Source organism: Lutjanus erythropterus, chromosome 19, assembly GCF_056507025.1.
Source record: "Lutjanus erythropterus isolate fLutEry1 chromosome 19, fLutEry1.hap2, whole genome shotgun sequence".
Lineage (NCBI taxonomy): Eukaryota > Metazoa > Chordata > Actinopteri > Lutjaniformes > Lutjanidae > Lutjanus > Lutjanus erythropterus.
The window spans coordinates 14811466-14826996 of NC_139335.1; the positions used below are offsets into that span (position 1 = coordinate 14811466).

Consider the following 15531-nt stretch of genomic DNA (forward strand, 5'->3'; position numbering starts at 1 on the left):
TGAAACCAACTAAATGATGAGAGTAGCGGTAACTGTTTTTCCATGTTGCTTTTTCTGAAAGTTCAGGCTGCATTGCGAGCTGTGTTAGCTTTGTTGCTGCACAGAAACCAACCAGTTCTGCTCTGTGACCTCTCATTGGTGTGTGTTGCTGCCGTATGTAAATTAGGTGATAGAGGCGGCCATAAGGTAAGGATGTAACTAGGTGTAGGAAAAGAAATGGTCACACTGCAGGGATTCATTTACAACATTGTATAATTGGGACTAGCACCCAGCAGCTAGCTTGTTCAAACCATAAGGATGCCCACTGAAAAGTGAGGTGAGGTCCACATTTAACATCACAAACAGCGTTACTGCTCCACGTTGTTTCCATTTTCATTCAATAATTAATTTGTAAGAATGGGCAACCCACACTGTTCAGCCAACCTAAATAACCGCAGGGGAGACCGTAACAGCCTTATGCATAATAATATAAAAGCTCACCAACCTGTCAAGGTGTGATTAAATTTGTCACACAACAGGCAACATTAATATAATAATAATATAGCCTTTTAGCAGCTTACATGACACACAATACACAGGGGTATAAATTATCTCTACCTCCAACACTCTATGGCGCTATCATTGCAACTTTACCCACCAATTCAATCATTTATATTCAAACTCATTTATAATCCAATTTTAGATGAAGCACTGCAACCGCAGAGATTAATGTCTAATTAATTTGGATTTTACATGCAGATTTTTCAAATGTCACGGGTGTCTATTGTTGGAAATGCAGAATTAGTTAGTATTTATATCCTCTGTTAAGACCCCTGGTTTGCGGTAAATCTAAACTGATTCCTCATCATCGTTGAGACTGTTTGATCCCAGTTTGGCTCTCACCTGCAGCTTCATGTCTGCACCTGCTAGAAAGATGAACAGCACAGAGTCATACCTGTGGTTCATGAAAGCTTAGGGATGTGCCGTAAATATGTCACGCACACACAGGAACCTTTTAATCTGAGCGCAGTTTCCTTCAGGAATCACCCTTTCCCATGTCCCCAACACATCACATCTACAGGAGGGTGTGAAATGAAAATAGCCCCCACAAAACAACTTTGGCAACAAAGTCATATGTTTAACACCATTCCAAAGACACCAAATAGTAATCAGTGTTTTAGCAAAAATATCTTACCATTACTGAAGTGTGGAGCTTTGTCACTGAGTTGAATATACGGCACTGAATGTGAATGAACACTGATGGTTGAATTTTTTTCATAACTTTCAAGGCCAACACTGTACTTTCACATTCAAGTCAAGAAAATTATTACACGTGAAAACTGAAAAATTCATAATATAGAAGAAAAAAAAGTCTATCATAACACAGTGAATGTGACAGAAATAGAAAGATTGAACTAAGAAGACAAGTAAATTCAAAACAACCCGTTTAACACAGCCTCGACAAAAACTGAACATCACAAGCTTCAAAAAATGGGATTTATAGAGATTTTATACAGGGTGGTTTCAATGCCGATATTGGAAAATGCCGCCAATTCAGGCTAAAATGCTGGTTAGGTAGCAGCAAGTATGGAAGTCAATGCACTAATCCAATACCACTTAAATTATGAAGGCAGGGTGGCAAAGTCATGTTCTGTGTCATTTATTCTGTATAAATGACAATAATAATAGCAATCCTATCACATAGATACAGGGTTAGTAGCACAGCTGTTATTAAAAATATTTTTTAATGCACTGGTATGCAAAGTTCAGGCATCAGAATCAGTATCAGGAAGGAAACAAGGGAATTGGAAGTTTTTTAGGAATATTTTGAGTAACCATGTGTCAATCAGTGACAAGGCAAAAAATTTCAAGGAAGAGGTGTGTTTGGGTAGCGTTTCAGGAGCAGAGATAAGTGGAACTAATTCATTTAACATAAAACCACCATAAGGCATATTTCCGCTTCTCTTATTGCTTTCGCTTTTTGAACAGGGCAAATGGAAAAACATCAACAGTGGACATCCTCCAGAATCACCCGGTCACCATAACAGTGTCTCCTAGGAGCTGGAGTTTGCCTCAGCAGGCTTTATCACAGCAGCCAGACTCATTTTATGTAAATAAACAGCCATGTGTAGAGAGCACACACAGAGCAGACTGTACAAGTTGGCCGAGGCTTATGACTGAGACTGTTTTTATTTGATAAGAGTCAAAATGATGAAAGACTAGCAAATATTGATTGTTGTTTTTATACCGTGGCCACAGAGGACACGTCTTTCTGATCGGCTGACAAGTTAATATCAAATATAAGAAACACCTCAGACATATTTCCAGTCAAAATAAACAAAGTTATACTTTTCTAAATCATTTTCACCCAGTCAAGGGTGGAAATTCTGGGAAAAACAGACAGTTGTCCTCTTCAACACATCATTGTAGACATAACTATATAATTTGAAATAATATGCTTTGGAGGCATTTATTATATGAAACAACTACTCTCTTGATAACTGAATAATTGTTTTTTCTTGTTTAACCTCCTAAAATGTGAGGTTTTCCTGCTGCTCTTCGTCATATATGATAGTAAGTAGGGGTGTCACAATTCTCTAAATCCATGATTCAATCTGAATTGATTTGATTAGATTTTTCAATGTATTTATTTTTTATTTTTTGGACTGACAACTGAATCATTGCTTTTACACCCTGATAACTGTTATTTCCACTTTCAGATTCTTTTGCAGTGTTGATATAACAGCCAAAGAGCCATGCTGTGTCATATTTTTTTTTTTTCTCTGAACATGCATCAAGGAAAAAAAAACAAATATTGGGAGAGTCATAGATTCAGCCTTTGATTTTGATTATTGAAACTGAAAGTTCATTTTGATTTTCAGTTTAATATCGAAATACTCCTATTACTCCTTACTATGAGTAAGTAATATTCTGGGGTTTTGGATTGTTGATAAGACAAAACAAGCAATTTCAAATTGAAGCCCCCTCCTGGGAAGTCATAATGGCCGGTTTTCATTATTGTCTGACATTTTATTGACTCATTTTATAGACTCATTAATCAAGACAATAATAAAAGAGGAGAAAATCGTTACTTGGAGCCCTGACACACAGCAAAGACTACACTGCTTTGTCTGTTTTTTTTACACCCGTTAAACATAAACAGTATTACTGGTTGCCAATTCTGTTTAGCTACACAGGTAATCATTATTTTCCATTTCTTTATTTGATCACTTTTGTCAGCATGGTAATAAATTTAAAACAACCTAATAGATGAGTTGTAAGATATTCAAATTCAATCCACGATGACCTTTATCTTTCAAACTGTGAAGGCTCACGATGTCAGTAGCTTAGTGACGTTACACCTTGATAAGGACAGACGAGGGGGAAAAAGAGACAATGGCGAAGTGACTCACTTGATGGTAATGCCACGTGAAGTGGATGAAGGAGCACTGACGAAGAGAAACATGAACGTATACCTCTCCAAAAAGATAGCCACTATGTCTACGGCAGCATTTCAACAGTAGACATTATGAGGGTGCATAAATGTGCATCACCTATCCCATGTATTATTTACACTGGTTGCCAGTTAGGACAACCAGCACGGAAACTAAATAATGAGCTACTGTGAACAGAGTCAGCAACAAAAGGTATTTTGGACCCCTTAAAAAGGTCCACCTTAAAAAAAATCAATATCAGTTTAAAGGTATGCTATATTTACAATATTTTCACTGTTTTATTTTGCCATTTTGCCAACAGTGTTTTTTTGCTGTTATATTAGCCAAATACTAGTACTAGTTTGTTTGTTTTAATGAATGCCGCTACGGAGTTTGGTTGGTTCTGAGACAACGATATTTGGCTTATATGTCAGTGTTTTGCCACCAGAAAAGGCTGTCTGACAGTGAAGTGACACTGTGAAAAATTTCTAAATATCGTGTACACCAAAACTGATATTGTTTTTTTTAGGTGGACTTTTTTTTAAGTGGTCTAAATACCTTTTGTTGCTGACCCTGTCCACAGCAGTACATTGCTTAGCTGTCGTGCTGGTACTCCTGTCTGCTTCTACACACAAATACTACAAATAATCTGGACTATCCCTTTACGAAAGCGCAACAACTCTAAGTCTTTTTCCTCTCTTAATGAATCTGAAATTGAGAACAAGTTTGCTTGAGGCGGCTGAAGAACCTAACACCTTTGTCGTGTGCTACCATATTGCAGCAATACCTTTCAGAACACCTGGGTAATGTGTTTCCCTCATAGCAGAATCGTTAAAAAAAGCCAAAAACATCAGCAGTGCCCATTGAATATTTTGCAGCTGCCCTGGGCGACTAATTGTTAGTCAATTTGCCCTGGCAGGATGTATAATCAATGCTTTCAATTCAGGGCCTGGAACAGAGGGGTGCTTGGTTATGCCTCAGTAATTAGAAAGCAAATAAAGACCGGGGCTTCGAGCTCTCTCCTACATTGTATCACCGCTATCAGTTAAAGTAAAACAGACCTAATCTAAGCAGGGAGCCATCAGGTCTTCACTCCAGACATCAGTCACTGCCAATATGTATTGACATGCTTGTTTCACTGATAAACAATGCTAATGCCAGAAGGGTCCTTTTGATTTGTGTTATTAATAAGCCTGTTTTTCTCACTGTCTTTAGATCCATAGAAGGTAAATGAAAACACAGTTCTAGTTAAAACGTCTGTTAAAATGACACAAAGCTTTGCTTAAATTACCCATATTGTATTAAACACAAAATCAAGTTAATGGGTCATTGATTGCACCTCGTGGCAAGATATCCTCTAATAAATGACAGCTTTCCCTTTCTAATTTGTCTGATTTCCCCTGTGACTGTTTGGCCTGCACCAACGTCAGCTTCATATCAACACAGAACCACCACACAGAGTGAGACAAACTACCACAGATTGCCATAGTTTTGAACAATTGTCTTTCTTTGACAGTTAAGATTAACTATTTTTCCAGCTTTCCTTTAAGGGACTGTTCACCCCAAAATCAAAAATACATGTTCTTCTTCTTTTCTGTAGTGCCATTTATCCCTCTAGACTGTTCTGGTGTGAGTTAACGTTTTTTGGAGACATCAGCCATAGAGTCGGCCTTTTCTTGAATATAATCGAACCTAATGGCAGTCAGTTTGTGGTGCTCAAAGCATCAGAAAAACAGTTCATTCAACACCAATGTCTCTTCCTTACAATCATAATCCAGTTACTCAAGATAATTCACAGACCTTATTTTGAGCAGTTTCATGTAGAAACTACTTTTTTTGTACTAGAAATGAAATAGTGAAACAGTAGTGCCTGAGCATTATCTTGAGCAACCAGGTCATGATTTCTGAAAACAGACATTGATGTTAAGGAGAAATCTGGAATATATTTACTGTAATTTTTCATAAAATAGCCATGATATGTCATCATAGATCAAGGAAGTTGAAATATTTGCTTCTCTGACAGCATATTAGCAATAGCAATATTTTTTTTAGAAATAAAATGTTACCAGGTATTCACTGAGCTCCAACTCCAGAGTCGTATTTTCAGAGCAGTGGGGTTTTGTTTTCAAGAAAACACAGACAACTGACAATAAATTGCTGATAAACTGACACTGTGGGACTCATCCTTGCTTACAATTATCAAAGTACAATTTTGCGCTCATCTTGTGTTCATGCAGGAGCTTGAGCTTCCTTGGGTCTGGGGAGGAGGGGCAGGGTGAAACAACTCACTTCAACCATAGACAATGTATTTAATAGGACTACAGTTTCAGCTCTCATATAAAGTTGCTACAAGGAACTGTCATATTTTGTTGATTTTGGAGGTCCCTGTAGACAAAAGCCAGTGTTCTCACCACAATAACCCCAAACTATACCCTCAAAAATAAAATAGTCTAGACAAAAATCTCCTCCTGCTTCTTTTTACCGGTCTAATGCACGACTCACTGTAACCTTGCCTGGGAAAATGAAAACAGAGGCTTGTTTTGTCTGATGTCAAGGAGAAGCTGACCTGGTGGCAGATATTAAATAGCTGATCTTCTTGCAGGTAACCATGTTAACTTATGTGGGTCATAACCAGTTAAAAACTCCTCGTAGAAGCTTTATTTACTTTATGACAAACAAATAATGTGGAATCACTCAGTGAATTTTAAAGACAGAGAGAAGTAACAAACACCTACTGTCAAGTACTTTAATTCCCCTGAACTACAATTTTTGAAATTTGAAGAATCGTTTGGCTGACCAGAAGTATAGGTTTGATGCAACTGACCCTAACAGTGATGAAGCCATGTCAGGTCTGGACAGTCACTGCATGATGGCAATAATTCAACACTGAGCTGATTACTCATCAAGGCATTATTCATCAGGGCTTTTTTAGCCTGATCCCAAAAAAACAAGCATCTGCGTATCTCCATCAGCAATCAGACGAGAGAAACAAGAAGTTCTGACTTATTCTATTACTCAGATAAACTTACTGAGGATCAACAGGTCAGATATGAGACATATGCTCCTTATCAAAACACTCAGCACACTTCAAAAGAAGCTGAAACTTCTGTCTGCTACATAACCCACTCTTCACCTAAATGAAGGAGGCTTACTTTGCCTCTAAATCTGTTAACTTTAGCAACCCCACTGACGTGATGACTTGTGTGAAGGACCTATGACTTTCGACATCGCTGTCACCAAGGAGCTTGCAGTGACTGATTCCCCAAAGCTATGAGACTTCCACATTTGAACGATTTGACATTTAGTCACCAAATTACATAAAAAGCTGTTGAGATCGATGAAACATACAAGCAGCACTTCACTGTTTAACAATATTTAGCACGACTTACACATAAGAGTGATGTCGTCATTCTTACAAAACAAAACTGAAAATCTGTGATCGTGGATTCTAACATATCTGATGGTAATTAAACAAACTAATAACAGGATACACATGATATGTACATTACACTGAAAAAAGAGAACACTGGACCAGCTTTTAAAAAATACACGACTGGTAACACACATATGAAGTAAGTTTTTTCAAATCAAGTTGACAAGTTAGATGAACAAAATTGCTTTAAGCCAAATGTACTTAATAATCTGATTACTTCAAATCAACAGTCTGTATTAATCCAGTTCAACATCAAAGTTTCCATTTTTCCAACTCAATTATTTGTTTTACCCAAAAGTATAATACTGCTTATTAACTACCTAATAGTATGGTGGCAGGCAAGTATTTTTATTGTAACCCAGGCCAGAGTGATATCGCAGAAAAACATATCACGATAGTTAAGTTTCATATCAGTTGATATCAATAATTATTGATCATGTAGGTCGTGACTGACAACATGTTGTGTACTCCAGCTAGGAAATGTAATCACTTTACTTTAATGAACCCATTAAAATCAGGAAAGACAACACTTATACCTTATCACAATATAATGATATCCAAAATTTATCATGATATCTAATTTCATATCATGATACCATATAATATCAATATATTGCCCAGCCCTACATTAGAGTTAACTAGAAACCTAACTGTCATGCTTTTACTGAAATAAGTACAGCGAGTTATGGGAACAGGATGTAATTTCAAGTTGTGAAAGCTGCAGTAGGTAGAAAGTCTAAACATGGTTGACTGGTGAGTCTCATCTGTCTCAGGTTTCATTTTCTCCGTCCTGAACCCCTCGTGTGAAGCTACAGTACTGAGAGTTGAACATAAAGACACATTTAAAAGCGAATGTCTCTCTGCTCTTCTGCACACACACGAGCTCAGTATCACAACACACACTTGTTCAAGGCTTGTCACAGTTTGGCCATGGACGGCGAGATGTAACCGTAACCCGGTTGGAGGCAATTTGGGCATGCTTTGTCCCCGCTCCAGAGTCATTCATCTTGGCCACAGCACAATATAAGCAGTAATGGAAATGCAAATCAATGATGACACGGTTTGACTCAGCCCGGCCAAAAATGTCAGTATCAAAGCCCCGTGTGTGTATTTGTGTGCTGGTACTCACCAGAAAAAGGTTATTATTTCCTTTACATCTCTCCTCTCTTTATTCTCACAATGTGACTTTCAAATACCTTTCTTCTTCAGTCAGCAGCCAACATGGACAGAGTGACTAATTAACTGTAAACAGCACGGTTGGCTTCTCCGTGATCACTGCTGCACACAGGTTTACAAGCAAACATGAAGATAAATCCACTTTTTAATCCCAAAAGTTTAAAGAACAAACTCTGAGCTCTCATCTGGCTGGTCCACAACTCTGTAATTTCTCTGTGGGTCGCTGCTGCAGAGGGTTGAAATGCAGGAGTGAAAATAATTAATCTTTTTAATTCCAAAAGTTTTAAACATACACTTAGTAGAACAGCCATTAGGCTGTAGGAAGACCTGTGATTGGTTTAAATCTACCGTCACGAGTAAGATTCTCTAAAGGCTGAAAACAGCAAAGAGGAGGTGCAGATGTCTAATTCTGTCTCAGACCACATGATTTACAAAATCCTGAAAGGTTATTATGAAATTATCTCGGAATGGTACTAAAACAATGTTGCCTACCCTTTTAAAAAGCTTTAAAATCTAAAATATTAAATTACTTCTACAACAAATTAAATACACTTTTTACTGTGTACTTGTGAAACTATAGTTCAGAAGTTGAAGCATAATTTAAGGTTGCACAGAAAATGGTACCTAATATGTTTAGTCCATATAAAACTGCAGATTAAGAACTTTGTAAGATTTTAAGCGCTTCAGTAAAAACAAATTCCCCTGTCAGTCTCTTGCTTACAGTGTATTATTTAGTTTTCTTTTCACCACTTCTTTGCCACAAGAGTGCCACTTAGTTGACAGAAGCTGCCATGGCTTTGAGAATAGGCTGAAGTTGACAGACACAAAATCTCTACAATAACCGTGTGTTCAAACAATCACACACAGCAAATGCAATTTATCATGACATCAAGAGAAATAACATACACACACAACTTTCTCTTCACTGTCAAACTGTCTCACCCATTCATTTCTTCTATAAAACTCTTGATTGCATTGGCATAATGATATAACATAGCAGCAATACACCGTTTTAAGGGATAATGACATTCAGCTTACCTGCGCAGCAGCAGATTACACTCAGTACACATGAAACTGTGAAGAGCTGAAATAATGGAAATGGCGTCTGTATTACCACCAGCAGTCAGCTGATGTTGTTGGAGGCTGGTTTTGGGTCTGTCACTTGCCATCATGGTCAGTTTGTTGGAGAAAATCAGGAAAATCCAAGGCCTGGGTGCAGCTAATATGGAGAGAGCATACTGCAGCCACCAAAACACGGTAAGTAAGCACTGAAACACACATCCCTGCACGTGTTATTTTTATACTTTTATGTCACTGAAGAATCAGTGATGAAAAACAAAACTTGCTCACATGCAATGTGTGGGATTTTTCAGGGCACATAATGTGAATGCATGTCTGCACTCAGTGCTGCCTCTAGTGGAAGCTAACATGAGGATGATGTTGTAATGTGGTGGCATGGGTGGTGTGACTGTCCTGGGTCAGGGGGCTCCCTTAACTTTAAAATTTACCAAATTTTACCCAGAAGATTTTGTGAACTGCATGATAAGAAAATCATTTAGAAAATCACAATTGTTTCTGTTAAATTTACTCACAAACTTCACATCTAAAGGTTTAAGTTAAGACAGGGAGCGTAAGATAGATATAGGACTTTTTCCAAGGTACTGCAGAAACAAATAACTAATTTAAGTAATCCTATTTTACATTACTTAAACAAATAGAACCATAGAAATCATGGATTAAAACAACTAATGGCACTTAACTCCAAGACAGCTGATTTTGAGGTTTTGGTAACAAATGTAGACAATCCAAAAATGTTGGGAAATTTACAACAATGTTAAAAAGCAATAAAAGAATTGCGGTACAGATTAAGCAAGTTAGCTAAACACCACTGTCAGCTATTATTAGAGAACACTACTCTGCAGTATAGTACAGATAGAGAAGGGTACATTTGGAGCTTAAAGGTTATCCTTAAGTTAGGAGAATTTATTTAAGTTTTTGGAAAGTTAGATGCCAGTGAAATAAACTTTTCCTATCTTAAGATAGGAACATTCACTCAGGTGTTCATCTGTAATGGCCAGCCATAATTACCCTGATAAAACAGTTATGATTGGATCTGTAAATTAGGGAGTTCTGTAATACAGATCTATAAGTGGAATTAAGCCTGCATAAATCACTGTTAATTTTCCATGCACTTAGAGGGACAATATAGTTCTTGAGAGCATTTCGTGGTTTTTACAACACATTTTGAGCCATTATTCAGCCATTAGCACCGACCCTCTTAAGAGAAATAAAGTGAGAGTGAATTTAGGTGAAACACAGACCCATCATTCGGCTGGATTATTGCAAAGAAAGGTTATATTGCGCCTTTATCCTGACGTGCCCCAAAGGGCCCACTGTGTTGCCGTATTGTGAACGGTTGTCAGTTTAAATTGGCATCTTTTTACATCTCGGTACCCACTTAATTTCCACCGTGTCAGCGTGTTAAACAAGCACTGCGCGTGGCTTTTACTCTCAATGAATTTCATTAGGATGACATTAAAATGTGTGCTCTATTTAACGTGGCTCCATCTGTGCGCAGGACCGGAGATGTGTGTCTCGCAGGAGACAGAGGTGAGTGTCTTCAGCACCTCGCTCCTCCACTCTGTTCATGTGCGTCCTTTAACATATCCGCGCTCTCCATCTGGAGACAGTCACTCACTGCGCGCATCACGCCGCCAGCGCGTCGGAGCTTTGAGCTGAGCAGCAAGTGGCGTTTGTGTTTTATTTAGACTACTTATCCGACCTTTTTGTCCCTTTCTTCCCGCGTGTAGTTTAGGCTACATTATGGGATTATTAAAAGGAAAAGTCACATTGCAGAGAGGTTTTCCACTTCGATGCCGGTGAGACAACTTGAGGAATATTTGAAGATGAAGAGGATGAATCTGCCATAAACACTGAGACACTTTGATTTGCGCAGAAGTGGCATATATTGCGAAGAGTGAGATTAAAACCAGTTGCAGGTAAGACGATACTTTTAATTTACAGCACAGGTAAATATGCACAGATGCACAAATAGTACATTACCAGATTAATGTGATTATTCCATTCAGATTAAGCTGGACATATTTGCTCAGATGAATGTGTTCATTAATATGTTTTTAACCTCTCAGTTCAGTTTTTACTGCAGTGTGTCTGTTCCCCAGCCTACAGATTTACTGTTATCTATGAAATAGTGAGGCTCTTGCATTGACATTGAAGTGATTTCATACTACAAAACCCTCATCTTGCAGAGTTTGCTTGCATTGTAAATTAAATTCCTGACTTGACCTTCTAAACTGTATTTGCATGATTAACTTGGAGCATGCAATAATTCATTCAGCTGAATATCCACCTCCTATAGCCACTAAAGCAAAAGTCAGAGCAGAATTCATGGCCTTGACCAGTGAAGTAGAAAAATACCACATGAAAAAAACTTAAAGAATACATTTTATTAGAATCGTATTTCACAATTTGTTCTGGTGGCAAACCATGTTTTCACTTTCTTTTGGCTGTGCTGGCTGTGGGCTGGTTTTTATAGAAAGATACCTGTTGCACAGTGCGCACAATGTCTCAAATACAGCACTTCACAAAAGAATATTTAATATTATTAACAAAATATCACTCGGTGATCTGTGATTTGTGATAAATTCCATTTACTGAGTGATTCAAGAGAACACTGTGTTTTATTTTGGTGGTCTGTTTCAGCAGGAATATCATCATGTGCTTAACTTATGTAACAAACACACAATGTTTCTTTCAATATTTCAATATTCTGTCCATCCACATGACTCAGGCAATGTACATTTACAGACAAACATGTCATGTTTTCACTGAGCTCAAACCATTGACATAAAGATATGTCAGTGTCACAAACATTCACCAAAAATAAGAATCCAGGCTGTCAGTCCACCCTATCCTACTGCCATGGTGAAAATGACAAACTGGCATCATAAACCCTCTCATGTTATTGGCATCAAACTAAGTCGTCAGACCATGTTTGCCTCCTGTGCGTTGCCAGCAACAAGCACTTCAATCTGACTGTGTGTGCGAGGCTATTGGCAGTACAGTGATTCCCCTCATTCAATTACTTAGGCTGGGATTAATTTACATCCATGCACACCCCCTAATAAATTGAAGAAATGTGTCAGCGGAGAATTCAGTACAACCCGTCGCAGCTGATCAAGTGAAGGGCAAGCGGTTTCTCCAGGGAGAGCTTATGACTACAGGGTGTGCAAAGTGATTTCCCCTGGTAGCAGAGCCTGACCAAGTAAACACACAAGGAATGTCTCTGACTCAGAAAGCACTGCCTAGGACCCTGAGGTGCTCTTCTCCACACATGCTATCAATATGGTCTGTTCACAAGAAAGAGGAGTCAGATACAAAGTCTATAAAAATCCTCTGAGGGTAATTAGAGAAGGTACATTTTCTTCTTGTTTCAAAAAGACACATGTAAACATATTGTAACATCGAAAAGCACTGAAAAAAGCATTTCTTCTGACCAATAACATGGATTTATGACGTCACAGGGATTATTGTGTTGTGTCACATCACTCATGTGCTCAGTGCTGCTGTGCAAAAATGCCATGTGATAGCCATTCATTACATCCAGATCAATTGGTTCAATTGGCTAACATCCATCAGCAAGTGGTCTGAATAGAGGAAGGAGGAAAAATTGTATTCGATATCTGATGAAGATGATGACTATGGGTTTAGCTTTCATTCTTCTGGGAAGTGTGAAATCAATACTGCGGTCCATATCAAGTGGAATTACTTTTTTATTCTCCGTCAGCAAGACTGCAGGTGTCAGTACTGTAAATACAGGGGATGATTTAGTCATTTTGGGGCCAAAGGCAAACACATGGATGGGCCCCTCTGCATCCCTTGTAATCTCCCCTTTTCATCTTTAATGAAATGAAATAAAACTTTCATTCATGGTGTGGTGCTGAGGATCAACTGAGGAGTGTCAGAGCCTCAGGAAAGAGGTTTTTCTGAATCCTGGTGGTTTGGCAGTAGATACTTCTGTATCTCTTGCCAGACAGCAGCAGGGTGAAGAGGCTGTCGCTGGGACTGCCTTTTTCTTTCTTTAATTTTCTTAACCTTAAGTTTATGAGGTCCTTGGTCGTTTGGTCGTTTGGGGCTCAAGGCAATTGCACTCCCCCCCCAAATTTCAATTGTAATAAGAAGATAATGTTCAAATATATCACACTGTTACTAATGTAAGTCTTGTTGTGCACAGGTGAGATGCCATAATCCCTGTGAGACAGTGAGGTATCATGGACTCCTGGATCTTCCCATCGTCCCCCCCGAACCTGTCGGAGCACCTCATGTATGACAGCTTCGTGCAGGGCAATGAGTCCGACCTCCATGGAAACTACACTGACCACAGCTTCAACAGAACCAGCACAGTGGTCATCACCTGCATGTACTTTCTGGTTTGCACTGTGGGGCTCTGTGGAAATGCCCTTGTCATCTACGTCATCCTGCGTTATGCCAAGATGAAGACAGTCACCAACATCTACATCCTCAACCTGGCAGTGGCCGATGTGCTCTTCATGCTGGGTCTGCCGTTCATCGCCATCCAGCTGGCGCTGGTCCACTGGCCATTTGGTCCTGTGCTCTGCAGGGTGGTGATGACCGTTGACTCCCTGAACCAGTTCACATCCATCTTCTGCCTGATGGTCATGAGCATCGACCGCTACCTGGCTGTGGTGCATCCCATCAAGTCCACGAAGTGGCGCAAACCGCGCATGGCCAAGACTATTAACATAGCAGTGTGGGGGGTGTCGCTGATGGTTAACCTGCCCATCGTTATCTACAGCGGCGTCATCACAAAGCACGACGGCTGCTTCTGCACCATTGTGTGGCCTGAGCCTCAAGAGACCTACTACACAGCGTTCATGTTCTACACCTTCATCCTGGGCTTCTTCCTGCCCCTCATGGTCATCTGCCTCTGCTACTTGTTCATCATCATCAAGGTGAAGTCCTCAGGCATCCGTGTGGGCTCCTCCAAGAGGAAGCGTTCAGAGAGGAAGGTGACTCGGATGGTGTCCATCGTGGTGGCAGTGTTTGTCTTCTGCTGGCTGCCTTTCTACGTCTTCAACGTCACCTCAGTGACGGGAACCATCAGCACCACTCCCATCCTGAGGAGCACATTTGCCTTTGTGGTGGTTCTTGGATACGCCAACAGCTGCGCCAACCCCATCCTCTACGCCTTCCTGTCGGAGAACTTCAAGAAGAGTTTTCAGAATGTTTTATGTCTTAAGAAGGTGGGTGGGCTGGATGAGGTTGAGCGCAGTGATAGCCGACAGGATAAGTCTCGCATGATGAATGACCCCACAGAGACCCAAAGTACTCTGCTGAACGGAGACCTGCAAACCAGCATCTGAGAGAAAGATGATGGGACTCACTCAGACAGACAGCCGTCTCTCTGAAACTAATAAAAGTCAGTTCCCATCAGCATCTGTAAGGTCACGGATCAGAGGACGTAATAAACAGGGAGTTCACAGATGACCATGTCTCTTGTTAAGGAGAACAATGCAGCAACATAGATTAAATTTACAAACATAGAACTGTACTGTTCTTCTATTTGCCTTTCACTCATTTTGGTTTCCCTGACTGTAAACAAATCCATTGTAACATAACCAGAAGTTCATACAACTGTATGCTCTATGCTGTCGATGAAAATGAAATCTGTTAGACAGTTTGTTCTCAGTGTATTGACTCTAGATAAGGTAGAAGGGACACAAACGCCCACTTGCAAATGGTCCCCTGGGTGACAAGAATTTTTCCTGGAGTCCCAGGATTATATACATAGTTTACAGCAGAGGGCCTTTGCCAAGTTTCCATAGTCTGGTAATGTGTAAAAATAACAACATAAAAATATGCTCATATGCTATAAAACAAGACACTGTTCTGAAAACTGGCAATCCTATCATTCCTCTATTTCTGTGTCAGGCTAACTTTATCTGAAGGCTGGTTGGACTGTAAATAAATGTACAGAAACAGGCAAAGAGACTGTTTAAAAAGTTAGAGGATTTTATATTTAGTGTCATTCAGTTTTGAACCTCTAATAAGTTAATAAGTGATGGGGTTTTTTTCAAACACAGAAGGTAATGAATTGTCTCTTGTGTTCTTTAGTACAACTGTTTACTTTAATGTGTGGCCAGTTCTACTTATGATATAAATGTATCATAAATGTAAATGTGCATAGCAGTGTTCAGTCAGTGGGCAGATATTACGTACTGTGTTACTTGCTGCTTCAGTATAGCTACATGCATAATTTATATGACATTAATGGTACTGGTTTGGTGGATATACTGAGCCAGCCTCTAACCAAAGTGCTGCTAAGATGTATAGAAATATTACTAAAACGTTGTATAGTATTATATAAAGTAATGTCACTGTACTGGACTGAATTTCTGTTTGGAATGGTTCTTTGTCATCGCTTACCATTATTTATGTATATCATGTACTAATGTTTTTACAATAGCT

General features: G+C 39.2%; 1 protein-coding gene across 1 annotated transcript; it reads left to right on the forward strand.

The window, feature by feature from the left end:
• The first annotated feature begins 10735 nt into the window (after positions 1–10735).
• LOC146309494 (somatostatin receptor type 2-like) lies at positions 10736–14945 on the forward strand. The gene is made up of 2 exons (XM_084743677.1): positions 10736–11021; positions 13277–14945. The coding sequence occupies exon 2, from the start codon at positions 13314–13316 to the stop codon at positions 14424–14426; it is 1113 nt and encodes a 370-aa protein (XP_084599803.1). The 5' UTR covers positions 10736–11021; positions 13277–13313; the 3' UTR covers positions 14427–14945.
• The last annotated feature ends 586 nt before the right edge of the window (positions 14946–15531 follow it).